Genomic DNA, 26540 nt, shown 5'->3' with positions numbered 1-26540 from the left:
TATGTTTTGTTGAGGTTGTATTGGTCTAAAACCAAGACGCACTAAGATCAGATGATTGTTATTGTGTTTTGACTGGGTTTTACTCATGACTGTGCAGTGGTAATGAAAGTGAGCTGAGGAATTTATAAAGAATTAGTTTGTGTTTGTGGACGATACTACAAATATTGTGATGGATAGCTAGACAAACTTCACAAAGGTGAATCTTGTGAAATCACCATGGCAACAGCAACACAACCTCCTCTGAGAGATTGCGTTCAGGGTTTTCATCAGCTTTGGAAAGTGCCATCCTCGCCCTGTTCCTGAGAGATCCTGGACGGTCAGCGTGCATGTTCAAACAGATATCAGCGTTCACCGTAAAATGTGGGGGGTGGTTAGGGTTGCCACCTTTCAGAAATAGAAATAAGGGACGCCCTGATTTCAGCAGCGCAGGAGCCAAAAAAAAAGCCCCAAAACTTCTAAACTGAATAAAAATGTGTTTATTTTATATGAAAAAACAAAATGCTTTGATTTAAAGTTTAAAGTGCTTTAATAGCATTGAACTTGCATGACTGTAGAGACAGACAACCATACTAGCAACTGAAATAGCCTCCTATGCTATGTATGTCCACATCAGCCAAGATGTATAATATAGTTACAGGTGAAGAATATGGTGTAAAAGTTAATTTATTTCAATAATTCAACTAGAATATGGTGTAAAAGTTAATTTATTTCAATAATTCAACTAGAATATGGTGTAAAAGTTAACTTATTTCAATAATTCAACTAGAATATGGTGTAAAAGTTAATTTATTTCAATAATTCAACTAGAATATGGTGTAAAAGTTAATTTATTTCAATAATTCAACTAGAATATGGTGTAAAGGTTAATTTATTTCAATAATTCAACTAGAATATGGTGTAAAAATGAATGAAAATACGGTACAAATCGTGTCCCGTATTAGTTCAATACGGGACGCAACATTTTTTTCTCAAATAAAGGACAATTCTGTATTTTACGGGACGGGTGGCAACCCTAGGGGTGGTAGTCTAGTGGCTACAGAGGTGGGCTTGGGTCTGGAGGACCCAGGTTCAAGCCCTGGAACGGCAACCAAGATGGGCCCCCGAGCAAGGCCTTAACCCTAATCATGGTGTATGTGTCTCAGATGTAAGTTGCTTTGGATAAAAGCGTCTGCTAAATGTCAGTAGTAGTATTAGTAAATGAAACAATAAACACTTATTCAATGGCACCTTTTAACATTTAATCCAACAAAACGTTTGATCCAGCATGTCTTTTAAGACATCTGAGTATTGCTGAAGAAAACAGACCAAAGCTGGACAGTTGTTGTACAGCAAACTGCGTGTGTTGCGTTGCCGTGGCAACCAGTTGATGATGGAGAAATAACGTTCCATGGTGATGGCGATAAGGTCTGGATTCTGTCATGGACAAGTCATGTGTGAGAACGGTGACCCTTCAGCCTCTCTGCCACAAGTTTTTAAGCCCGTGACTGCTGACACCTTTCACTCCACCACCATGACTTATTCTAGCTAGGCTAAGCTAACCTCAGAGCGACTCAGAGTAGAGCCATTGCTCCTCTGCATGGAGAAGAGCCAGATGAAGTGGCTCGGGCATCTGGTGAGGATGGTGCCTCCCTGGGAGGACACCCCGGGGAACCACCCAGATGAGCTGGACGAAGTGGCCAGGGAGAGGGAAGTCTTGGCTTCCCTGCTTAGGCTACCGCCCCCACAACCCTACCCAGATAAGAGGAAGATGGAGGAATTGAAATTACGACTCAGACTTACACCATCTAACCAAGTTCTGTCACAAATGTGGCGTTTTTAAAGTAATAAGAGTTTTCTTGCAAATTCACAACTCCATAAAACCAGATCCCACGCCTTTTATCCAAACTATAACCCCACCAAAGCTGGACCCGAGCCTGGTGAACTCTCGTCACTGCTTCAAGCTGACCTTGGTGACCTGGAAGGTGCAACATTTCAAAAAGGCTCACCGATGTTGGAGTGTTTGAGCAGCCTGCAGATCCTGGCTTCTCTGTCCAGTTTCTGATGATCTGCAGAAAAAATGAACAGAAACACTTAACACGAAGAAGTAATAAAGGTTAAAATTTAGGAAAGTTACTGCTGCTCAGAAAAGTGCTGGTCCGTCGTAATAAATTAATTCCAGAGCTTTTAGTTGAAGGTTGAATCTCCGCTCTCCAAGATGTTCAGCAACGAAACACAGGATGTTAATTCATGTGCACCTTTAAATCCCAGTGGTTTTGTGGAGAACATTATTAGATCAACTGATTGTGGTGGGGGTTAGTTAAGAGGAGTTCATGGTCCATGCAGAGACTGACAGGTGTCCAGGTCCCAGACCATCATCCCTCCACCACCGTGCTTGACAGTAGGTCTGAGGTGGTTCTGCTGGTTTCCTCCAAACATGGTTCTGGACATGAAGACCAAACATGTCCACGTTGGTCTCATGTGTCCAGAGGACATTGTCCCAGAAGAATGCTGGTTGGTCCAGATGCACGTTTGTGGACCTCAGTCCTGCGTCCAGGTTCTTGTTAGACAGAAGAAGTTTCCTCCTGAAACTGGAGACTGTCCTGGTCCAGTCTTTTTCTAGTTGTGTTGTTGTACACTTCAACATCGAACATGCTCCATTACGTCTGTAGGATCTGAGATGGACCTCTTGGGGTTTTTTAGGGGGTGCAAATTTGCTAGGTTGTCGACTTCTAGGATAATGTTTGATGGCCACACAGTTTGGGACTGATTTTATAACATTTCTAGACTGATGTGCAGGGACATCTGTAAGATCATTGCTGATGTCTTTCCCTCTTGATATTGTGTTAACACACACTTGTGTGATCAACAAACTGACCAAACATAGTTTTTTTTAGGTCTGCACACCTGCTGGTGATCAGTTCATCTATGAAAATGATAAGTTATTAAATGAAGATGATCAGCAGGACCTGACTCCAGCATCCTCTCTGAAATCCTGTGAATGCAGGAACAGGATACTTATACGTATCATGTCTTAAGGACAAGAGGGAAGGAAACAGCGAATTACATCTGAGAGAACACAAGCACAAAATCCCATAGCAGGGTAAAGCTGGATAAGTGCTGGTCAGACTGCTGTTAGTCCAGTTGGACACAGGTGCTGCCATGCCAGTGCTACAATTTAGATTTTTTTTTCTTTTCTTTGCCCAACCCAACAGTCCTTTTATACAAGAAAGCTATGTCTAAAAAGACGTCTTGTCATAAGTGCATGCATCTTTCTCAGTGCTGAGTCCTGCAAAGAGCTGGATCTTCTAACTAGTTCTGATGATCAGAGAAGTTTACTAGATGCAGAAGTGCTCCTTAAAAAGCATAGTCTTTAGCTTGCTCTTAAAAGTAAATACAGACCCTGCAGATCGGACAGAGTTTGGTACGGTAGGTCATTCCACCATCGGGGAACAATCTAGCGACTGATTTCACGCCATATTGTGGTGGAAGCACCAGGCGTCTTCCACTGGCTGAGCAGAGCTGTCGAGAGGGAGTGTAGCTCTGGATGAAGGAGGGAAGGTAGGCAGGAGCCGTTCGGGTAATTGTTTGGTAAGTTGGAAGCCGAGCTTTGAACTTAATGCGCACTGCAACTGGAAGCCAGTGCAGGGTGATTAGCAGCGGAGTGACATGAGCTCTCTTGAGGTTTAATTGAGCACGCAGGGAGACCAACCAACAAGGAGTTACAGTAGTCAATACGTGACATGACCAGAGCCTGAACCAAGAGCTGTGCCGTATTTTCTATCGGGTAGGGTCTGATTTTCCTGATGTTGTAGAGAGCGAATCAGCAAGACCGGGCAACCGAGGCAACATGGTCCTTAAAGGTCAGCTGGCTGTCTAACATGACACCAAGATTCCTAGCAGAAAATGTGGGCAAAAGTGTGGTGGAATCCAGCTGCACGTTTATTTGAGGATGTTAGGAATGACTGGCTGGACAGACAATAAGCTCAGTCTTGGACAGATTTACCTGAAGGTGACAGTCTTTCATCCATGCAGATATCAGAAACATCTGGGTTAAAAGGGGGCTACTTGGGCCCAGAGTGGGTTCAGGGTTGAGTCCTGCTTTCATGAACTTTAACATCCAATGTGCTCAGTGAGGCCTCCTATGAAATGGAGCTGTAGTTTTTGTTTTTCTCTCAACGCTCTAAGAAAACCGCTGATTTCTTTCCTTCCTGGCATTGTGTTACCACACCTGAATGTTCCAGACCAGCAAACTGAAAAACATCTGTTTTCTAGGTCTGAACATCTGCTGATGATCAGTTCATCAATGTGGGTGATCAGTTCATCAATGATGGTGATCAATTCATGTATGTTAGTGATCAATTCAACAATGATGGTGATCGCTTCATAAATGATGGTGATCAGTTCATCAACGATGGCAATCTGTTCATCAATGTTAGTGATCACTTATTCAAAGATGGTGATCACTTCATCAAATATGTTGATCAATTGATCAATTATGATCAGTTCATCAACAACGTTGATCGGTTCATCAATGATGGTGATCCGTTCATCAATGTTAGCAATCAGTTTATCAATGATGGTGATCAGTTCATGTATGTTAGTGATCAATTCAACCATGATGATCAGTTCATCAATGATGGTGATCAGTTCATGTATGTTAGTGATCAATTCAACCATGATGATCAGTTCATCAATGATGGTGATCAGTTCATCAATGATGGTGATCAGTTAATCAACAATGGCGATCCATTCATCAATGTTAGTGATACCTTATTCAAGGTGGCGATCAGTTCATAAAATATGTTGATCTGTTTATCAATGATGATCAGTTCATCAATGATGTTGATCGGTTCATCAATGATGGCGATCCGTTCATCAATGTTAGCGATCAGTTCAACAACCATGATCAGTTCATCAATGATATTGATCAGTTCATCAACGATGGCAATCCATTCATCAATGTTAGTGATCAGTTGATTAATGATGATCAGTTTATCAATGAAGATCAGTTCATCAATAATAGTGATCAGTTCATCAACAATGGTGATCAGTTTATCAATAATCGTGATCAGTTCATCGATGATGGTGATCAGTTCATCGATGATGGTGATCAGTTCATCAATGATAATGATAAGGAGCACCTGGATGCAAATTATTATCCTGAATACTGTGGAAGCCATGAGGGGGTACTTAGTATTTCCCGAATGATTTTTGTCTGAGTGACATCATAAATATTGTTGAGCAGCTGAGGTCAGAGTTCAATAACGCTGAGAGCTGCAACAATCAGATGATTTTTTAATTGAACTGTTTACATGAAAGGATTAACAGCAGGAAGTACTAATCTTTACACAGGACTGATGCTCAGATGTCCAGGTTCGTTCTCACGAACAGACGTCTTCAAACACGGGAGTCAGACAAAGTTAAAATGTGCTAATGTGAGCGTTCAGATCTGGGAGGCTCACATCATGATGAGATTCTTCTTCTCCATCCGAGTACGTCTGAAAACATGCCGTCTCACCTCTGGCCGAGAGCTTCTTGGTGTTGATGATTTTGGCGGCATACTCTTGGCCTGTGCAGAGTTTGACGCAGCGTTTGACCACTGAAAAAGCCCCTCTGCGAAACAAACGACAAGAAAAACAAGGAAGAGACGGTTCAGCGGCCATGAGAGGATCAGAACTGGTGTCTTCTATCGGAGTATGACGTAACGGTTGTCTTACGGCCCTCGTCTCCGTCTCCAGCCTCCAAACATGAGCTCATATTGATATTTGATCTATCATTTAATCAACATAATCTGTCAAGTGTCATTCATTTCATTTCATTCATTTTTTCATTTTATTCTTTATTTCATTCAAAAAACAAAACAATTTAATACAAAACACTTATGAATGAAAAGGGAGCAGAAAGAAGAAGAATCTTATCTGATCTGCCCCTTTCACAAATAACATAAATTAAAAATAATAATAAAAAAAAAAAAAAACAACTAAGTGAATAAAAACTAAAATAAAACTAAAATAACATTAAATAAAATTACCACCGCCTACGGGTATGTCAATCAAACTCAACATTTTTCGTTATATTTCCTTAACATACAGGCTTTAATTGTTCTTTTGAATGTAATGTTTGATTTGGATTCTTTGTTTTCTTTGTTCAGATTGTTCCATAAATTGATTCCTTTCACAGAAACACAACGTTCCATCAATTTTGTCCTGCATCTTGGTTTTATAAAAATCTCTGTTCCTTTTAAGTTATACTTGTCAAGTGTCTGTTCTCATCTGCTCCATACGACCCCAGCGCCACCAGCTGGTTCTGCTAGCACCACATCCCACGTCCTGAAACCAGCCGCAGCTGCAGGAATCGTGGTTTTACTGAGTTTGATGGACTCTGCAGCATCAAGCATCCTACAGTAACTCTGCTGCTTTAGTTCATGGACCAGGGTGAAGTCTGTTCCCAGATTTTGAATTCAGGCGAAAAACCTTTGCTGAACTTTCTTTTAATCCACATAATTTAGCAGTAGCAGCTAGTGGTCACTTGTCCCGAGCTAGTCGGGATAGAGGTGGCTCTTTTTTCGCTACTGTAACTTAACTGTTTCATTTTTTTGCCATATTGTCATTGTTTGCCTGTTTTTCATCATTCAGAAAGTAATAATAAGATAGTTTGCCACCATTTTATAATCTGTTTATTTATTTTTGCTGCATTTTCATTGCCTGTCTGTTTTAATTGAGACGCTCTGAGAATAACCGTATCGCTCACAGCAACACTTGATGGTGACAAGCTACCAGGCAGCTTGTTTGTCCTGGACAAAACCCAAACCAAAAGTTATTAAAATTGTTATTTGTTATACTTTGAATGGCAGTTTGTTAATATAATAGTAAATGTGTAACAATAATGTTTATGTTGCTACAGTTTCCCTTCAGGGATAATCATTAAAGTGTTGATTGAACTTAGGGCTGGGCGATATATCGAGATTTTAATATATATCGATATATTTTCAAACGCGATATGGTACGAGACAATATCGTTTATATCGATTTAAAAAATTTATTTATTTATTTATTTATTTTTATTTTGATATAGCTTATTTTGTGACAAATTGACTTGAATGTTTTATTTGAGATTTGCACAAATGTTTTGTTATTTGCACAACTGTCAACCTCAGTGGAAAAGTCTGCCTGTTACTGTCTACATTGTATTAATTGTACAGTGTATTTTAATTTAATTGTTATGCAGGAAAGGGATATTTGTTTTATTTTATTCAAGAAGCATTTTTATTCTATATATGCAGGCAGTTTATTTTTATTTCATGTGTTTTATACATGTTGATATTGTGCAGACCTCTGTTAATAAAAGGTACCTGTGTGACATTTGGCACGAGGCTTTGTATTAAAACGTTTTTTTAAGCGTTTGCCTCAGAAAAAAATGAAGCTAACTGAGATGCTATGCTATAATGCTTTGGGGGAAACCCCAATTATGGCACAGAAAAAATATTGAGATATATATCGAGTATCGCCATTTAGCTAGAAAATATCGAGATATGACTTTTGGTCCATATCGCCCAGCCCTAATTGAACTGAATCGTTGATGAAATCGCTCTGATTGGATGACCGGTTAACAAGCTGGCAGCATCATTATCGCTGTGGTTTAAATGCACTTTCAACTCTACAGTATTTACCATCATTTTATGGTCATCTTTATAGTCCTTGGCGTGACTGAGTTTGATTCTATCTGGAGAAACTGTTTACGTTGCCACTATCAATTATTCAAGAACCATCTTATCGATAAAAGACAACCAGCATCGCTTCTCCAACAGCAGCTGCTGTGGTACCCAGTACATACTGCACTCCTGTACAGTACGGTTTATCGATGCTCTTATTCCTGCGTATTTGATTAATTTTAATGAGGTCAGCAACATTAAAACAGGAACAAATCAGCTGAATAGGAGTCTAAGTTTAAGTACTCTGATCATGCATCCAGAGGTTTTTGGGGGCAGGTTTGCTCCTCAAACCCTGCAGAGAACGACAGAAACAACCACCGTTGTCATTCTAATTTTACCTTCCATCATTATGCAATGAAACACTCACTCTCCCCCCGGAGACCCTGCTTCTCACGAACCTCTAACTCACATACATTATAAGGAGCGAGACATCCCACAGCATGCTGGTAAAGCAGCAGAGCTCCAAGATGACGAGTTGTCTACAGGGCAAGAGGTAGCCAGGAGGAGGGCTGGATCTGGGTCCAAAAACTGGATCAGGTCACCTCAGAGACACATCTCTAAGGCAATGTCCAATATTCTTCTTCTCTTGTTTTTAGCAGAAATACGCCGACATTACATTCAAGTAAAGCCAACAAATGTTATATCTGTAAAATCTTCTATAATTATTAAAAAAGTCCACTGATATCTGAGCAATGAAAAGAGTTTTTCAATCACGTAAAGATCTGATTGACCAAAGTAAAAAGAGGCATATTTGGCACAAACAGCAGTTTTTTAACATGAAACGTTATACTACCTGTGAAGCACAGAGGGAAATGTCATGATCAGAGACCATTTCAGTAGGTTGGGGACCGCTTGGATAGTTCTGGGGCCGCTTCTGTAGTTGAGGGACCGCTTCAATAGCTCAAGGACTGCTTCAGTAAGTCAGGGACTGCTTCAGTCATTCTGGGACGGTTTCAGTAGTTAAAGCGACACTACGTAACTTTTCCACCTTAATATCATATTTCCAGAGTCATTGTGATGGTACATCAACTTCCAACAGGTTTAATGACACCTCTGTCATGGTCTGAGGGGTCTGTATCACCTTCACTGGCACTATGTAACTTTGAGGAGCATGGTAGGAACCCTGCCACACTAAAAAACTACAAATCGTTACGACTTTGACTGCTTTACGGCATACGTCACTTCCCCCTCCTTCCCGATTCGCAGTCGAGACGAAAATGGGCGGGGCTTGGAGCACAGAGCTCCGCAGAAGCTGTTGCTGCGTTGGGGCTGCAGCAGCTCCACATAACAGACGTGGGGAAAAGATCCTAATGGTTTAACTTTTCAACGGTTTCCTGCTCGGAGGCAGAACCACGCAGGCCAAGTATCTGATATAACAAAGTAAAAGAGTGAAAGAGCCGTCGGCTCGCTTTGGATCGCGGCTGTAACAACCAAACACACAGTAAAGCATGATTTATGGTTCTGCGTTAAATCGACGCAGACCCACGGCGTAGGGTACGTGGCGACGCGCAACGTACGGTGCGTGTCGCCGCGTACCCTACGCCGCAGGCTCTGCGTCGATTTAACGCAGAACCATAAATCAGCCTTAAACCACAAACACTCACACAGACGGGCGTCGGTTCAAAACACGGGTTTTATTCCCCACTTCTCCAGCCAAACGCAGTTGCTGGCCAGCTCTCTGCGGAGCAATTAACCCCAATCTTCAGATAAAACTAGTTTGTTGAGGAAAAAATATTAATTTGTAGCTGCAGAGGAAAAAAATAATCTCACGAGGAAAACAAAAATATTGCTCACGCCTCGGAGCCTCTTCAACATAATATAGCAGTCAAAAAAAAAAAAAGAGAAGTAAGAGGGATACAAAACATGTACTGTATGTTGTACTATTATACAAATTTATTGAAACACATGGCGATTCAGGGATCTCTTAGGGATTTCATATGGATCCAGACCGTTAATAATCATTATTTTCTCCATATATCGCTCCCTGGCTTCCTTGTTTAAGGTATCCCGGTAAATTCCAGTTCCTTTCCAGCAGTTAAACATCTTTTTTTTGCGTTCCTTCTGTTCTGCGTCCTGTCTTCTCTCATCAAAACAAATGTACGCAACGTTTTATAATAGATCCATGGACGGGACAGGAGTTTTCCGGCAGTACGCGCTGGTGCTCATGGGAAACGTAGTGTTCTTTCTGGTAAAACACTACCGATTTTGTCCACAAGATGCCGCTAAACTCAGAAAAGCTGAAAGTTACGTTGTGCTGCTTTAAGGGACCGCTTCAGTAGTTGAGGGATCGCTTCAGTCGTTCAGAGACTGCTTCGGAAGTTCAGTTTCCGATTCAGTAGTTCTGGGAATGCTTCAGTAGTTGAGGGACTGTTCCAGTAGTTGAGGGACTGTTCCAGTAGTTGAGGGACTGCTTCAGTAGAGCGGGGAAAGCTTCAGTAGTTCTGGGACCCTTTCAGTTGTTGAGACACCACTTCAGTAGCTCAAGGTATGCTTCAGGATATCAGGGACTGCTTCAGTCGTTCTGGGACCGCTTCAGTAGTTGAGAGACTGCTTCAGTTGTTCAGTTACCGTTCCAGAAGGTCAGGGACTGCTTCAGTAGTTCAGGCTCCGCTTCAGAAGATCGCGGACCGCTTCAATAGTTGAGGGACGCTTCAGTATTTCAGTTACAGCTTCAGTAGTTCAGAGACCGATTCAGTAGTTCTGGGAACGCTTCAGTAGTTGAGGGACCGCTTCAGAAGTTCAGTTACTGCTTCAGTAGTTCAGGCTCCGCTTCAGAAGATGGCGGACTGCTTAATTAGTCAAGGGACCGCTTCAGTATTTCAGTTACAGCTTCAGTAGTTCAGAGACCAATTCAGTAGTTTTGGGGCTGCTTCAGTAGTTCAGTTACCGCTTTAGTGGTTCAATGACTAATTCAGTAGTTCTGGGACCGCTTCAGTAAGTCAGCCACTGATTCAGGAGTTCAGTTACCATTCCAGTAGTTGAGGGACTGCTTCAGTAGTTGAGGGACTGCTTCAGGACATCTGGGATCGCTTCAGCGGTTCAGAGACCGATTCAGTAGTTTTGGGACTGATTCATTAGTTCAGTTACCGTACTGAATCGGTCTCTGAACCACTGAAGACGTAACTGAAATACTGAAGCGGTTCCTCAACTAATTAAGCAGTCCGCAATCTTCTGAGGTGGTGCCTGAACTACTGAAGCTGCCCTTGACCTACTGAATCAGTACCTCAACTACTGGAACGGTAATTGAACCACTGAATCAGTCCTAGAACTACTGAATCGGTCCCTTAACCACTGAAGTGGTCCCTTAACTACTGAAGTGGTCCCTTAACTACTGAAGCGGTAACTGAATAAATGAAGCTGTAACTGAAATACTGAAGCGGTCCCTCAACTAATGAAGCAGTCCTCCATCTTCTGAGGTGGTGCCTGTACCACTGAAGCAGTCTCTGAACCACTGAAGCAGTCCCAGATGTACTGAATCGGTCTCTGATTTACTGAAGCAGTCCCTCAAATACAGGAACGGTCACTAACCTACTGAATCTGACCCTTAACTACTGAAGCGGTCCCAGAACTACTTAATCGGTCTCTGAACTACTGAAGCGTTCCCTCAAGTACTAAAGGGATTTGGGAGTAGTTGAGAGACCATCTCAGTAGCTCAGGGGCTACTTCCCTATATATCAGGAATGGCTTCAATAATTCAGTTACCGCTTCAGTTGTTCAGGGACTGTTTCAGTATATCTGGGACTGACTCAGTGCTTCAGAGTCCGATTCAGTAGTTCTGGCACCACTTTAGTAAGTCAGGGACCACTTCAGTATTTCAGAGACCATTCCAGTAGTTGAGGGACTGCTTCAGAAGATCAGAGACTGCTTCAGTAAGTCAGGGGCCGCTTCAGTAGTTCAGTTACCGCTTCAGTAGATCTGGGACCGCTTCGTTAGTTAAGGGACCGCTTCAGTATTTCAGAGACCGTTCAGAGACCGTTCCAGTAGTTGGGAGACTGTTTCAGTCGTTCAGATACCGCTTCAGTAATTCAGAGACCGTTCCAGTAGTTCTGGGACCACTTCAGTATTTCAGGGACCGCTTCAGCAGTTGAGGGACCGCTTCAGAAGACCGGGGACTGCTTCATTAGTTCTGATTTACCTCCCACTCGCAGCACTTTCCATCAGTACAGAATGTACCAGACCGGCAGGGCCTGCTTTAAGCCATGACTCGTACAAGATTCAAGATGGCAGCATCGACAGCATCAGTTTCTACTCCACGAAATGGACCAATAAAATGGTCCCTCACCAACGTTCCTCCATGCTGAAGTTATTTTATCTTTGTTTTCTCCATTAAATATCCATAATTCATCATCACACTAGTAAGGTTTATTTCATTTGTTTACAGGAACTCAGCATTTATGCCGCACAGGGAGGTTAAAACTTCTCGGTTTTAACTTGTTGTGCATTTATTCCTCAACAACTTGAGTCCAGCTTGAAAGTAACAATTTCTATTATTTTTTCTCAAAATTGCTTAAAAAATCTGTTTTATGAGGTCTATTACCCAATGTTGCTCGGCCCACCTGCCTAATTCTTACTGTTTTCCCTCTGTACACAGATTTGCCAATAGCCATTTTTTCCTAGAGTAAATATGGTGCCTGCTTTCTATACATACCGTTGTGCCTTGGAGTGGACAATTATTATTATTGATTTTACTATTTTTTCTTTTTTTTTAAATTTATGGGTTTGTTATTATATACGTATATTTTGGAGTGAATAATTATGTTGTTGTTTTTCTCTTGTATAATGTGTATAGATGTTGTATGCAGCTGAAAAAAGGAAAAAGAAAGAAGAAAATGTATGTGGTGTATTGTTGAAACTAACAAAAAATTAAGTTCCAAAAAAAAAAAAATCTGTTTTATTCATTTTTTTTTTTTAATACTTTTGATTCTTTTTTTTGTTCCCCAACACATGTTCTTTCTTTGTTTCAAATGTCAAACTAGCTACCAGGTTTACTTTGTGAGCTCAGCTTCATCTTGACCTTCATATTTACAAATCTCGCTTATTTCCTTCTTAAAATGATAACCGATCGCCTTCTCAACCTCCTCATCATGTTGTTTGACTAAACAGGGACCCCAAAACACTAGACACCCTATGTTTCCCTGCACCAACACACCTGATTCTAATTAAAGGTCCTCATTAGCTTGTCACCAAGGTCTGCACAACTCTGTTGATGACACAGGTACTTTTATCACGGTGTGCTGAAGCAGGGAAACATCTAAAACATGCAGGACAGGGGCCCACGAGGACCAGGATTGAAAAGCACTGCCCTAGAGAGAGTGTCTCCAGCGCTCAAGAGTGATTTCTTCCTCCTGCAGAACTGTGGGATAAATGTTCGTACACGCACAACCTGACAGAAACTACTCTACTTGTGGGCAGAGTCTACTTCTGCCCACAGGGGCACCTTGAAGCTCTCCAAGTCACTCCAATTGTCTGCATCCTTTTGGGGCCAAAATTGCCCCAAACTCCATCCCCCTTCCATCTCTGTCTTTTTTTTAATTAATCACAAGGCACGCTTCATTAGATTTGTAGATGAAGAGCAGCAGCATCATCTCTAAACGCTGTGCCACCGGGATTAGAGCCAGCTGATGATGAGGACCTTAATTCCACCACATCAGCCTTTTCTGCACATTCAGCTGGTTTTGTCCCTAATTACCCTTTGGGCACAGAGGAGGAGGAAGAGGAAGAGGAGGAGGAAGAGGAGGGGGAGGAAGAGATAAAGGGGGATGCCCAGAAGTGCTCATGGGACCATGGAACCCCCACATTTGATGCAACATTCAGCCTTACCTGGTGGCTGTCACAGTTTAAAGAAAGGCAAAGACAAGCTGCAGCTGATTTATTTTTGCAGACCTCCATCTCTACGTATTGGAGTTCTGACAGGGTCAGGCTGCATGCAGGATATCATGCAGGATATCATGCAGGTCCATAACCAGCCACTTACTTGCCCAGCTCCTCGTACAGCTGGTATTCATCCGTAAAACGCGTGCAGGTAGTCGTTGCCATGACTTCCTCGGACGGGCGGCTCTCTGGCTGCGGACCTTTAGGGGTTTAGTCTCTGCCCACCTCAGAGCTCCAGACACGCCGAGTGGGTTCAGCTACAGCCCCGCTCTAGAGCGCACGAGTCCCGGCTTCGACAGCAGCGCTCCCCGCTCTGCGAGGAGGAGGACGACGGACTCTTTAAATACCGCACCGCACGATAATGTGAGCTCACTATATGACGTGATCCTCTGGAGAGAAAAAATAAAAATGAGATGAGGAAAAAGTGAAATTAAAAGGCTGGAAGTGATCTGTTAGAAGAGTGAGGGAGAGCAGAAATGCATTACTCATTATAATAAATCAAACTAAGAGAAGCCCCGGGCTCATGATTTCAATTCAATGCAGTCACAGTACTGCGTGTGTCTATTTTTAGATTTGAGCGAGGAAAACCCTCTTCCAAAAGGAAATCAAGAGCAAAAATAAAAACGGTCAAAATCATCCCCCCGTAAAACTGCCATCCCCACTTTTTCATCCCTTATGTCATTTCATCAATGAATGTGGTTTTACTGCTATTTCAACATTTAGAGTCATCACCAGAAAAATAACTTATTTGACCATTTTCACCTGTTTCAAGTACATTTTCACTTTAAATAAGTAGGAAAATCTGCCACTGGGACAAAATTTTATCTTCTTATTACAAGCAAAAAAATCATGTTCCACTGGTAGATTTTTCTACTTATTTCAAATGAAAATCTACTTGAAACAGGTGAAAATTGTTGTTTTTTTCCAGTGATGATTCTTGTTTTAAGGATAATGAGATTTTTGTTTTAATAAAATGAGACATTTTAACTAGAAATAAGAAATATTCTTGTTAAGATTTTGAGTTTTTGCAGTGATCCATTTTACTTATCCTGTGAAGGACAGAGTCATATTGATAAGTTCAGAAAACTGTTTTTTATTGTTGTATTTTGATGTATTTGATGTAAGCCCAGTGGATATTTAAAGCTTACAGAAGGCTGCATTTAACTACTGCTATGTCATTCCTGCAGTATTTCTGCAGGTTTTTTGGTCAGTGCTATTATTTCTAATATATTATATTATTTGTAATCAGCACAAATTATCTGTCCCCATATGATAAAATCCACCATCCCCCCTGAATTCTTTTTACAACTCGAGTCCTGAATACAACCTCCCCATTCCACCATGCCATTAGTTACTGGATAACACACACAAAGAGAGGGGAGGGGTTGGAGCGGATTGGGATCTCTGGATGTTTGGAGGCCAGGTTGATGGCTACGTAGACTTTTTTAGATGTAAAAACACATTAGCCACCCGTCATTTCCACCTGCACACAGGATTGTCAATGTTTGCTGTGCTGATCTGGCCCCTCTTTTTCTCTCTGTACGTTTGCAAGCCAGACCTTCCAGAGTTGCATGTTGACCACCTCAGTGTCTGCTTCTACACCTATATGGTCTCGTAGTCCACCGACTAACCATGTCATATGTACCTGGAACTCACCTGTAGTCCACCAGCAGGACCGCCCCCTGCCAGACTTATCTGTCGTGACTCTGTAATTAGACCAACCGACTCTGGATGGGCGCGTTGGTTTTTTTCTGCAGCGCTGATGAACGCTGAGCAACAGAACCTTTTACTAACATCACAGCAAACAATCTTTCTATAAAGCCTGAAAACAAAGCCTGAAATATGATCCCATCAAGTAGACCAGTGTTTCCCACTGGTCTTCGGGACCCCCTGTCCTCCATGTTTTAGAAAGTTCCCTGATTATCTAATTAATAGTCATCATCAGCTAGTTGTCAAGTCTGCACAAGTCTGTTATGGGTCATTTGTATCAGGGTGTGGTGAGGCAGGAGACATAGGAGGGAAGACACTATGAGCAGGAGCTGGTCCATAAGGGGGGATCCTCCTGTGGAGGCCAGCTGAGCAGAGCAGGAAAAGAAAGAACAGACAGAGAATGAAGAACAGAGAAAGGACAGGCATAGACACAATGGCTAACTGGTGCACTACAGGGATGACTATATAAGCAGATGTAAAGCAGACACTGAGGTGGTCAGAGGGGGGGGGCTGCAGGTCAGGATGTCAGCAGACATCCACCAGACATCCATACGGACAGGTGGAAGCAAGCAGCAGGGGGATCAGAGTGTGGGCTGCAGGTCAGCATGCAGCTCCTGAAGCTCTGGCCTTCAAACATGCACAGAAGAGAAGATGATTAGCAGCCACTGACAGAAACTAAGCTCTGAAACACAAGCCTTGCATCAAAGGGGCTATAAATGACTGACTCCACCCATTGAAGCATGTGCTGTCAACAGATGTCAGGGCGGCGCTGGAGAAGAAGCTGTTGCACGTTGTAGAGCTGCTTCTCTGCAGTATCCCGACCATCATGCACACTTTCTGAACATTTCAGGAAGCTTCAGCCGGTCTCGTTTAACTCCATCTTCCTCCAACAGTTGACAAGGTTCCTGCTTGTGATCTCAACCACGGACACAGAAACCACCAGGAACAAACTTCCTGTAGACCTGAGGTCTGCTCAAACTCAGCTCCTTTAAATCAGGGTTAAAAACATTAGTTTACTCAAGCGTACTCCTAAATTAAACTTACCTGCTGTATTCTACTGCCCTTATTTTTAACAGCTTGTGCTTTTTATTATTTTACTTCTTTTCTTATCATCTTATTCAATCTTATTTGTTATTTACTGTCTAATTATGTCTTGCCGCTTTTAATGTCAATGTAAAGCACTTTGAATTACCTTGTGTTGAATTGTGCTATATAAATACATTTGCCTTGCCTTGCCTTAAATGGACGCTCAGATTTAAACGTCAAGAATCTTTACTTTCAATAATACCGTCATTTTTGTCCAACTGTTACTGAGTCAGACGTAGCGGCAGACCTTCTGACCCTGAACACAGACACAAGCTGTACATTTTTCTGCAACTTTTGTTTATTTTGGCATGAAAAACAACTTGAAATGATAAATAAAAGGTTTTCAGTTCATGTGGCAAGTTACATTTTCAGTAAACAAATAAAACAACTAAGACCCCCGGCCCGCAACCACTAAAAGAACCACCAGAGGTGGGACAATTAGCATGTCCCTGCATCCAGCTCCCTAAAAATATGTTCAAATAAAAGTAATCTTGGGTGACGGCAGCTCTGAGTGAGTGGGGCTGGTGCAGAGACGCCGGCAAACACTCAGGAGTTAACAAACGTCTTTGAACTTTAAAATCGGTGTATCGGCCCGTCTGAGTCCGAGTTCCCTCGTCTTCTATGGTTTGGTGGGTAAACGTGGAATCTCCCGCAGTCGGACCGGAGTTGGCTCCCGTCTGGAGCTCGGCCCACTCAGAACTGCACAGCGCTGGGCGGGACATCGAAAATGGTCGGGTCGAAACTCTGCCCCTTGAAAGGCGAGCCCTCTGCGTCCCAGCCCTTCTTCAGCATTTCGTGAACTTTCTGAGGAGAAACATGGACATGGATGTTAAGACGCATACCGTTCACACCAGCCACCGATCATCAATGATGATGATCATCAGCTCCTGGCTGTAATTTAAATATTCTGGAAACATTAAGGGCATTTAGTTTATTTCACTTTATTTTTGTTAAATGGATAAAATAAATCAATAAATAAATAATTAAGAGTCCTACAGAAATGTAAATGTTTGTCTGAGCTGATGGTCTGATGTTTTTACACAACAGAAACCTGAACCGGACTCAAGGGGCACGGTGGCGCAGCAGGTAGTGCAGCTGTCTCACAGCAAGAAGGTCCTGGGTTTGATTCCCGCCGGGGGACGCTGTGGGCGCTGAAGTGCGTGTTAGTTCCCCCATGACTTCAGTGCCCACACCCTGGGTGGGGTTGGCGAAAGGGCCTTTCTGTGTGGAGTTTGCATGTTCTCCCTGTGTTCCCTTGGGTAGCTAATGTGAGCTACCCTCACAAAAACATGCACACAGTCCTGGGCTATACATGCCCCCTCTGGCCAGTCGGGGCGCCAGATGGGGTGGGGAGGATCCGGCCGGAATAACGTGATCCTTCCACGCGCTACGTCCGGCCGGAGAAGCCCCACCCTGTCTGGTGAAAAGATGCGGCCTGCTCACTCCTCAAGTAAGGAGGAGACCTGAGCTCAGTGCAGGGCCCTCCCGGGGTTGGTAAAGGATGGCAATGCCCAGGACTGTTACTTAGGTAGGAGCACTGGGTGATAAAATGGGGGAAAAAACCGGGATAAAAATATCTTAAAAAAAAAAAAAACAGAAACCTGACTGGAACGTTTGTTACGACTGTTCCGAAGCCGACGTGTGTTTGGTTCTGGTCTAAAGGAACTCTGAGGGATCTCTGAAGTCTGATAACCTCTCACCATTTCGTGACTTTGTGGTTTTCCCTGCAGCTTCTGGTGGTAGTCGAACGTGAGTCTGTCCAGGACGGCGTGCTCTTCCTCGTCAACCGTCCCCATGGAGCGCTCGCGGTTTATCTGGTTTATATCGATCTCCTTCTCCCCCTTCAGAACCGCATTCCACCAAACCTCAGAGGTCTTGTTAAGCGACAGCTGCAAGAAACAAACCGAGTTACCAGACCGGCCTGCGGGCGATGCACCTCAGAGCTACCCGATCAAGATCCAGTATTTGTGCAAAAATAACAAGATCCATCTTCATTTGTAATCAACTTCACAGTGAAGTTCTCAATTCAGCCTAATTGTGAATCTGAACAGGTTCTCTGGGAAATTTGTGAGTTATTACAGTTAGAATTTTTCCTGACAAATGTTAGTTTTTAAAGTACGAGATACTACTGCATATTTTTCTGAACACTCAAATGGTGACCGTTTCCCTTCAGCTGACCCTGATGGACCCTCCCGCTCTGATCTCAGGTCATTTGACCTGATGTCGCCTGTTTCTTGTTGAGGAAGAAGAGATGAAAGCATCTCTCCAACATCAGCGGTTGTGGGTCTCTGGTAAAACTGTCTCTGTGCAAAACCTCAATATCACAAAAAATAAATAAATCTTGTTTTCCAGATGTTTCAATAATCCAAACTAGCATGAAAGTGTCATAGAAACGCTTTTAGCACATTAAGTCCACTCCGGCAGCGCAAGATGTGACGTAATCGGTCGATCCAAAGTTGTCAAAATCAGGTTTCCAGCTGTTTTTGTAGGTCCACCTGGAGTTCTTGTAGATTCTGGCTTTGGGGTCCTAAAAGAGCTGCAAACAGTAGCCATGTGCATTCTTACCACTACACATTTCCCTGGTTCCAAACTCCACAGAGAGTCCTCGGTGTTGATCTTGTGGGAGAGTTCTCCCTCCATCAAGGTCTTCTCCTCGGCTCCGTCCCTCATGGACACTCGTATGCTGCCGGTCTGCAGTCTGACGCTGACCTGAGGACGACAACACAAATGAGACATGAGAACAGTGGTGTGAAAAGTACACACATTTGTTACTTAAGTAGAAGTATAGATACTGCAGTATCTCTGTTAAAAGTTGAAGTATCAACTTGACCTCTTTACTCAAGTAAAAGTAAAAAGTATGTGCTCTAAAAACTACTTAAAGTATAAAGTAACTTTTGAAAAAAAACAGCCAGCGGCCACTATATGAATTGAAAGCTCAATTTAAACACTGATTAGTTCTACAAGTGGCCCAAGATACAACACAATCATTAACCCATTACTGTCAAAGACAAAGTCACTCAAGGAGCATGTTCTTTCTCAAATTTTATTGTATTCAAAACCGGGCCCAGGTTGGAAAAACAACAACTAAGTTTCAACATTTTCTCTAGAGACAGCGAGAGACAGCGAGGAGAGAGAGACAACAGTACAATGAGGTATTCATGTTCATCCAATCAAAAAATAAACTTAAAATCTTCCTGCCTGAAAAATTCAGCCCTGAACCCCATACCAGTCACAGCTGACAAGTCAAGACCAAAACTTAAATGAGAATGAGCTCTACATCACTACATACAAATCCCTTAAGGAGCATGAGGCTCCTTTAAGAAATGAGACTCATAGCGCCACGATGACCGTCGGGGGTACTGCAGCCAACAGCGAAGCCGGCACGGGAGAACGGGGAGAACGCGCATGCAGCGTCATTCGACGTCACATCCGCAGGACAGCGCAGGAAATTCGGGGCCCGTTTTAATGTTTTAATGTTTATAAATTATAAACATTATTAAACCGAAGCCAAGAGTAACGAGTAACGCTTGTTTTCGAAATGTAAGGAATAGAAAGTACAGATACTTGTGTGAAAATGTAATAAGTAGAAGTAAGAAGTAGGAAGAAAAATAAGTAATGGAGTAAAGTATAGATACCTAAAAAAAATGTACTTAAGTACAGTAACGAAGTACTTGTACTTCGTTACTTGACACCTCTGCACGAGAACCAGTTGCGGCCTGGTCGGGTGGGGGGTCCCGCTCACCTGTCTGCCCTTCACCACTGTCTCAGGAACCAGCACTCGGACCTCCACATCTGTGTAGTCTTGAGACCAGCTGTAGTTTTCCCTCACCGCCCCGTTGTAACTGTCAGCATTCGACTGAAACTGGTCTTGAGTTCTGAAACACAAGAATCACACAGAGGAAGTGAAGATATGTTAAAACGATGCGCTCCTCTGCTCTTTTAGCATTGGCTTCATTTGTCATCATCGAGAGTTTAAAGAACATAACTGACTTCAAAAATAATAATAAAAGAGATAGAAGGTTCCTCACTCTGCTGATGGGGTACCAGCGCCAGCGACCTGATCCCTCTGAGCCACCGGACCACCAGCTCCAGCACCCTGAGCTCCAGCACCCTGAGCTCCGGCACCCTGAGCTCCGGCACCCTGAGCTCCGGCACCCTGAGCTCCGGCACCCTGAGCTCCGGCACCCTGAGCTCCGGCACACTGACCTTCGGCGGTTGCTTTTGAGGCTGCTGCTGTCGTGTCACCTGCATCTGGAAGAGAGCTCTCCACCTGCACCGCCTCTACGCTGTCCTCCTCCATCTTCTCGGCGGTGACCACCACCTCCTGGACTGCCGGGGGAAGTCGTTTAATCTCGTTTCTTCTCTGCAGCTCTATCTGCGCTCGCTCTCTGTCTTGCTCCGCCACTTTCTCAAACAACTTGAACGTCTGTGGAACAGACCAAAGACCTCCGTGTCGTTCGGTGACTCAACATGTACACAGATGTAAACACGGCAATAAAACACAGGAACATAAGATCTGATCACAGCAGGTCTCAGCATCACAAAAATGAAGCTAAAAACCGAAAACAAGTTCCCTGTCTGGCATTCTATTCTATTATAAAAAGAAACAAAACAAAAAAAGAATGTGGCCAAAACAAAGTAGCCCCTAACTGCTTTCACAGGATTTAAGAGGGAAAGTCAGATCCATAAAGGGGGACGCTCCTGCCGGAGACCAGCTGGGCAGAGCAGGAAAAGAGAAAACAGACGGAAAGAATGAAGAACAGAGAAAGGAGAGACACAGACACAATGCTTAGCTGGTGTACTACAGGGATGTGACAAGGGAACTGTGGTCAGGGACAGAAGACTGAGGTGATTACCAGGACAGAGACAGGCAAACAGGTCGGGGACAGGCAAGGTCGGCGACAAGTGATCAGTCTGGGGAAAAACGCTGGAAAGTCAGGCATGACACGAGAACAATCTAGGGAAAAGGGGAATCAAACTAGCCTATCAGTTTTAACTTTCCTCTGCCCATCACTAACCTTTATCAATGGTGCCGTCAGGGTGTTTTTGAAATTTAAATTCCCCATTCACTGGACAGACAACTTTCACATGCTCCTCCATTTTCACTTCTCCGCTACTCACAGGGAGCCCAATAGCATATGCTAAACAGCCCCAAAACAGTGACGGCCAATCAATGTCCACTTCAAGATGTGACTGACCATTGTGTTCCACTCAGCCCGGCTCAGCTTGGCTCCACTCGGTTTGGCACTTTCCCACTAGGGATCGAGCCGTGCCGAGTAGATACTTTTTCTGTAACTACCGGTACTCTTGGCACTTTTCCACTAGTACCTACTCGGCTCTACTCATCTTGACTCGGCTTGACTCAACTCGGCCTAGTTTCTTTTCCATAACAATTCAGCACCAGGAGCCGAAGTAGGAGGGTTGGAGTAAAGCTGCTGTGATGTATTTGATTGTGTGATCTAAAAAATGAAGACAACAACACTAAAGATGTAGAACATGGAGGAGATGATAGATGCTGCTGGTTCTGTGGATTGTGTTCGATAACAAGTTAAAAAAAAGAGAAGCTTCAAGCGACGAAGCTTTTAAATTTTTTTAGTTTGTCTCGGCACTGCTGAAAAGTCCATTGGGAGCCGCGAGCAGCTATGAAGTGACAGAGCCCCTGGTATATCTTGTCGTTCCTTATCGCCCGTCTAGATCCCCTTTTAATTCTCTCCTCAGCCACCAGGTTTATGAACATCTGCCCCTCAGAGTTGGATCACCAAACAGACCTTTGCGGTGCCATTGTCTGTCAAATAAAATGAACAAGAAGCTGCCGTCAGAGACGCTCTTTCGCAGACGTCTGACTCCAACCCCCTGACCAATCGGGGGCGTGTACTGGGATGACGTCAGATACAGCCAGACTCAGCCCTTTATAACCTCGGCTGAATAGATACAGAAAGCGTATCTACTTGGCACGGTTAGACCCCTAGTGGAAAAGCGTCAAACTGAGGCGAGGTGATGCGAGTCGGGCTGAGTTGGCACTAGTGGAAAAGTGCCAAAAGAGGCTTCAAATGCCCTCTTCAGAAACTTGGATGACGTCACAGAGGATTTGTTCAGTTCTTCTTCTACAGCAGTGTTTCCCAACCCTGGTCCTCGAGATCTACTATCCTGCATGTTTAGATGCTACCCTGCTTCAGCACACCGTGATACAAGTACCTGTGTCATCAGAGGTGTCAAGTAACGAAGTACAAATACTTCGTTACCTTACTTAAGTAGAAATTTTGGTTATCTATACTTCACTGGAGTAACTATTTTTCACACGACTTTTTACTTTTACTCCTTACATTTTCACGCAATTATCTGTACTTTTTACTCCTTACATTTTAAAAAGAGCCTCGTTACTCTATTTCACAGTTGTTTCAGATGTTCTTGTCCAGTTTTGTTCTTACATCCGTTCCCTCAGATTCCTGCAACTAAACTTGGATGTACATTCCAATAAAGGTTAGGATAAATGATAACATGCCTCTGAAGTTTGACTTTTTGTACCATTACAATACTTATAGGCAACTAGTTATCATATCTTCTGCTCTCTGAAACACATGTTAATGCTCAATAGTACACATATATGGTTCTTTAATATATTTGCATTATACTAAGATGCATTCATTTTCAATGGCTTTTGTCCTTAATGGCTTTTCCCCCCTTACATTACTTTTACTTTTATACTATAAGTAGTTTTGAAACCAGTACTTTTATACGTTTACTTAAGTAAAAAACTTGAGTTGATACTTCAACTTCTACAGGAGTATTTTTAAACTCTAGTATCTATACTTCTACCTGAGTAATGAATGTGAATACTTTTTGACACCTCTGTGTGTCATCAACAGAATTGTGCAGACCTTGATGACAAGTTAATTACGACCATTAATTAGAATCAGGTGTGTTGATGCAGGAAAACATCTAAAACATGCAGGACGGTGTTGGGAAACACTATTCTACAGACTACGAGAAAGCCTCAGCGCATTTAACTGTAATTGTAATTCTACAGTCACAATTCTAGCCTGTTTTCTTCTTAAAGTGTCACCGCGTGTCACGTGTTTGAACTGGAGTTTAATAAGACATGGCCCCTGAAACATGATCTCCAACGAGCTAAAACGTTGGTAAACGTCACCTTCAGCACCATCTTCTCCGCAACACCTGGTTGGAAACCCATCTTGTCGTCAGGACCTGACAGCAGGCGATAAAAGTCAGTCTTTCGGTACAAAAACCCGAAGTAGACCCTTAGGAAGTCCTGGATGTTGCCGACATGCTGCAGGATCCCCAGCAGCGCGTTGTCGTACATCTCGGTCATCTGCAGCGGCGACGCCATCAACCTCAGCCTTCACTACCACAACCCTGTCCGAGCTGGACGAACCCACACAACTATTGAACAGCACCCTACGATAAAAGTTCAGCAACCAGCAGCACAACCTGGTGCTTGTCAGCGACTGTTTTGCTCCTTTCAGAACAATGAAATAACTTCCGGTTACTGTGTTTTCAAAATAAAAGTAAACGTTCTTCGGACACAAGCAACAACATGCAGAATATTACAAATGCGTCACATTAGAAAAAGCCCACTCAAATTATATCGAAATGACCCATTCCCCCCAAAGTCAAGGAAACTCATTTTAAATTGATTCATAAAATGTATCCAACCGCTGAATTCTTGAGACATAGATTTAAATTTGAAGTTGACCCCTTTGTTTTTTGCAATGAATTGGAAGAATCACTTGATCACATGTTTTTATTGTGTCCTGTCTCAAAAATGTTTTGGCAAGAAATTAGAAATTGGCTATCTTTAAAAATGAATGACATTCCAAATTTAGAAATCGTTAACATTATTTTTTATATAGATACTATTGACAAATCAGTGTCCTTCTTAGTTAATGTCATTCTCTTACTGGCTAAATACCACATACATTGTTGTAAGTGGAGAAAAATGAAGCCCTCTTTCCATTTTTTTATAAATGATTTCAAAAGTTTTTTTGTTTCTTTAGAAAATATTAAGTCAAATAACTCTGCAAAAAAATGAGTAACCGATATATCAAAGTATCTTTTATTTTACCGTAAGTCTCTTTCCGAAATGTCAATGCTTTTTGCTTTGAAATGCCTTACTGTTCCTTTGTATTGACTTTATTTGTCTCTTATTTTTGTTTATATGTCTCTTGTGCATAAAACCTCCAGGATTTTCTTTTTTCTTATATTTCCTCTACTAGTAGTTTTGTATAAAGTGTGTTTTTCTTGTTTAAAAAAATTCTGTTCAATAAAAAACAAAAAAAAACAAATGCGTCACCATTTTTTTTTAATTTAAATCTGAAAGTTAGCAGTCAATACACAAAGATGATAGAAAATTGTAAAATGTATTTTGTATTTGTATTTGTATTTTATTTTTAAAGGAAAAGAACCAGGGACAGTACATATTAATAACATTTTCATGTAAATATGCTAGATTATAGCCAGTGGCTAATTTGCATCTTTAGTCCCTGGGGCAGGTTGATGTAAAAGAAGGTTCCAGACACACATACATTACATGCAGTCCAAGAAATTATGACACACAGCAGTAAAATACACTAATACATACACAATAGAAGAATAAAATACACTAAGATATCAGATCAAACATACAATAAAATACACTAAGATGTAATATGAGTGCAGACTTGATTCTCTAGAAGCCATGTTCTTAAGTGTTTAATGAAGGAGGTGAGGGTGGGTGTGTCTCGTATGACATTTGGTACTGTGTTCCATGTATGAGATGTTCGGTGTGAAAACCCTGACGGCCCAAAAGCACTTTTTCTGAATGGGACAATACAGTCACCTCTAGATCCTGCTCTGGTTAACCTGCTCATGTTTTTCTTTATAAATATATTTAATGGAGGTGGAGCCAGACCATGGAGGATTTTATATACATGGATGCAATCTGAGTATTTTCATATCCAAATGTCTATATTTTGTCTCCAGCTTTTTGGGGGTCACCTTTGACGTCACCCAAAGGTTTTTCTGAGGAGTGCTTTTGTATGGTGCCATGTTGTAAATGCGTGGAGCAAACACCCAGGCCCACCTCATGTCAATCACAGTTAGGGTTTGCCAACTTCCTGAAAAATAAATTTAAATTTAAATCGATTCCCCTTCTGTAATTAATAAGTAATTTTGAATTGAATTTTATTTAATTGAAATACTTTTCTCTCTGACAGATTTCATCATTTTGTCTTCTTTTTGGAATGTGTGGACCTGTTAGTGAATCAAAACCTAACAGAGCTGAAGGAGCTGCGACTACCGTGGATCATTTAAGGACTCCTTCAAGTCAGCTGGAACCCACATGGCCATAAGGCCGGCCGACCCCAGCTGGAACCTGTGGCCAAACATGGCCGCAAGGCCGGCCCGACGCCAGCGGGTCTAAATCAGCCGAGTCCCTCACAAGCTCTGCTGGTCCTCATTTCAGCTCGTTTCAGAATTTCTGTGGCAATACTTGACAGATTTGATCTGAATGAGTAATATTGGTTTGCCTCATAGGGTAGCACAAGCTGTGACTGTGATTAGGGTTGCCAACCGTCCCTTGAAAAACGGAATCGTCCCGTATTTATAAACTAAAGTACGCGTCCCGTATTGAGCTGAAAAGTCACTTTGTCCCGTATTTCTGTGAGAGTCAAAAAATAGTCATAAAATGCCAATGGAAAATGGCATTGAGCTGTTGAGTTCATAAGTTATTTTTTTCTGTTTTACTACAACTGTAGCCTACAGTCATGGCCTTTGAGGCACAAATATGTTCACAAGTTTTCTACAGACTTTCTGTTTGCACTTTTGTTATTGCACTAAAAATGTGCACTATTACAGAATGGATGTTCTGCTTTCTTTCTATTGTTTTATATTAATTTATACAATTTTAAGTTAGCCGGGACAGGTTTCTGTTTAAGAAAGATACTTATTTTATTCAGTTCATTTTGTTATTTTGTATTAAAGTGAATTGCTGGATAATAATTTGTTTTCCATGTGTTCATCTCATTCAAAAATATGTATCTAATTCAATTCAGATTCGAGTAAAATAGTTAAAAAATCGTTTCACTCACAAAAAAAGGGGCAAAAAAAAAGAGGTTTCCCTCATTTATTTCTCAGGGAGTTGGCAAACCTTTTCTCTATCAACATCCTCAGACCAAATACTGCATCT

At 42.2% G+C, this 26540-nt stretch overlaps 2 protein-coding genes across 8 annotated transcripts in view; both read right to left on the bottom strand.

Annotated features, from left to right (window-relative positions):
• LOC133455135 (calcium/calmodulin-dependent protein kinase type II subunit beta) overlaps nucleotides 1–13857 on the bottom strand; it is a 63453-nt gene extending 49596 nt beyond the window's left edge. For all 7 annotated transcript variants that reach the window (XM_061734015.1, XM_061734012.1, XM_061734013.1 and 4 more), the window contains exons 1-3: nucleotides 13665–13857; nucleotides 5498–5592; nucleotides 1986–2045 (exon numbers count right to left, since the gene is read on the bottom strand). In XM_061734015.1, the coding sequence (XP_061589999.1) occupies nucleotides 1986–2045; nucleotides 5498–5592; nucleotides 13665–13726 (217 nt within the window). In that variant the 5' untranslated portion in view covers nucleotides 13727–13857. The remainder of the gene's footprint in view (nucleotides 1–1985; nucleotides 2046–5497; nucleotides 5593–13664) is intronic.
• A 2788-nt stretch (nucleotides 13858–16645) lies between these two features.
• nudcd3 (NudC domain containing 3) lies at nucleotides 16646–23848 on the bottom strand. The gene is made up of 6 exons (XM_061734010.1): nucleotides 23508–23848; nucleotides 20386–20783; nucleotides 20100–20232; nucleotides 18923–19066; nucleotides 18058–18246; nucleotides 16646–17161 (listed from the first exon to the last, which is right to left on the bottom strand). The coding sequence occupies exons 1-6, from the start codon at nucleotides 23703–23705 to the stop codon at nucleotides 17051–17053; spliced, it is 1173 nt and encodes a 390-aa protein (XP_061589994.1). The 5' UTR covers nucleotides 23706–23848; the 3' UTR covers nucleotides 16646–17050.
• Nucleotides 23849–26540: the final 2692 nt, after the last annotated feature.

Source organism: Cololabis saira, chromosome 11 (genome assembly GCF_033807715.1).
Source record: "Cololabis saira isolate AMF1-May2022 chromosome 11, fColSai1.1, whole genome shotgun sequence".
Classification (NCBI taxonomy): domain Eukaryota; kingdom Metazoa; phylum Chordata; class Actinopteri; order Beloniformes; family Belonidae; genus Cololabis; species Cololabis saira.
The sequence above is the reverse complement of the archived record's forward strand: the minus strand, read 5'-3'. Positions and strand labels throughout refer to the sequence as shown.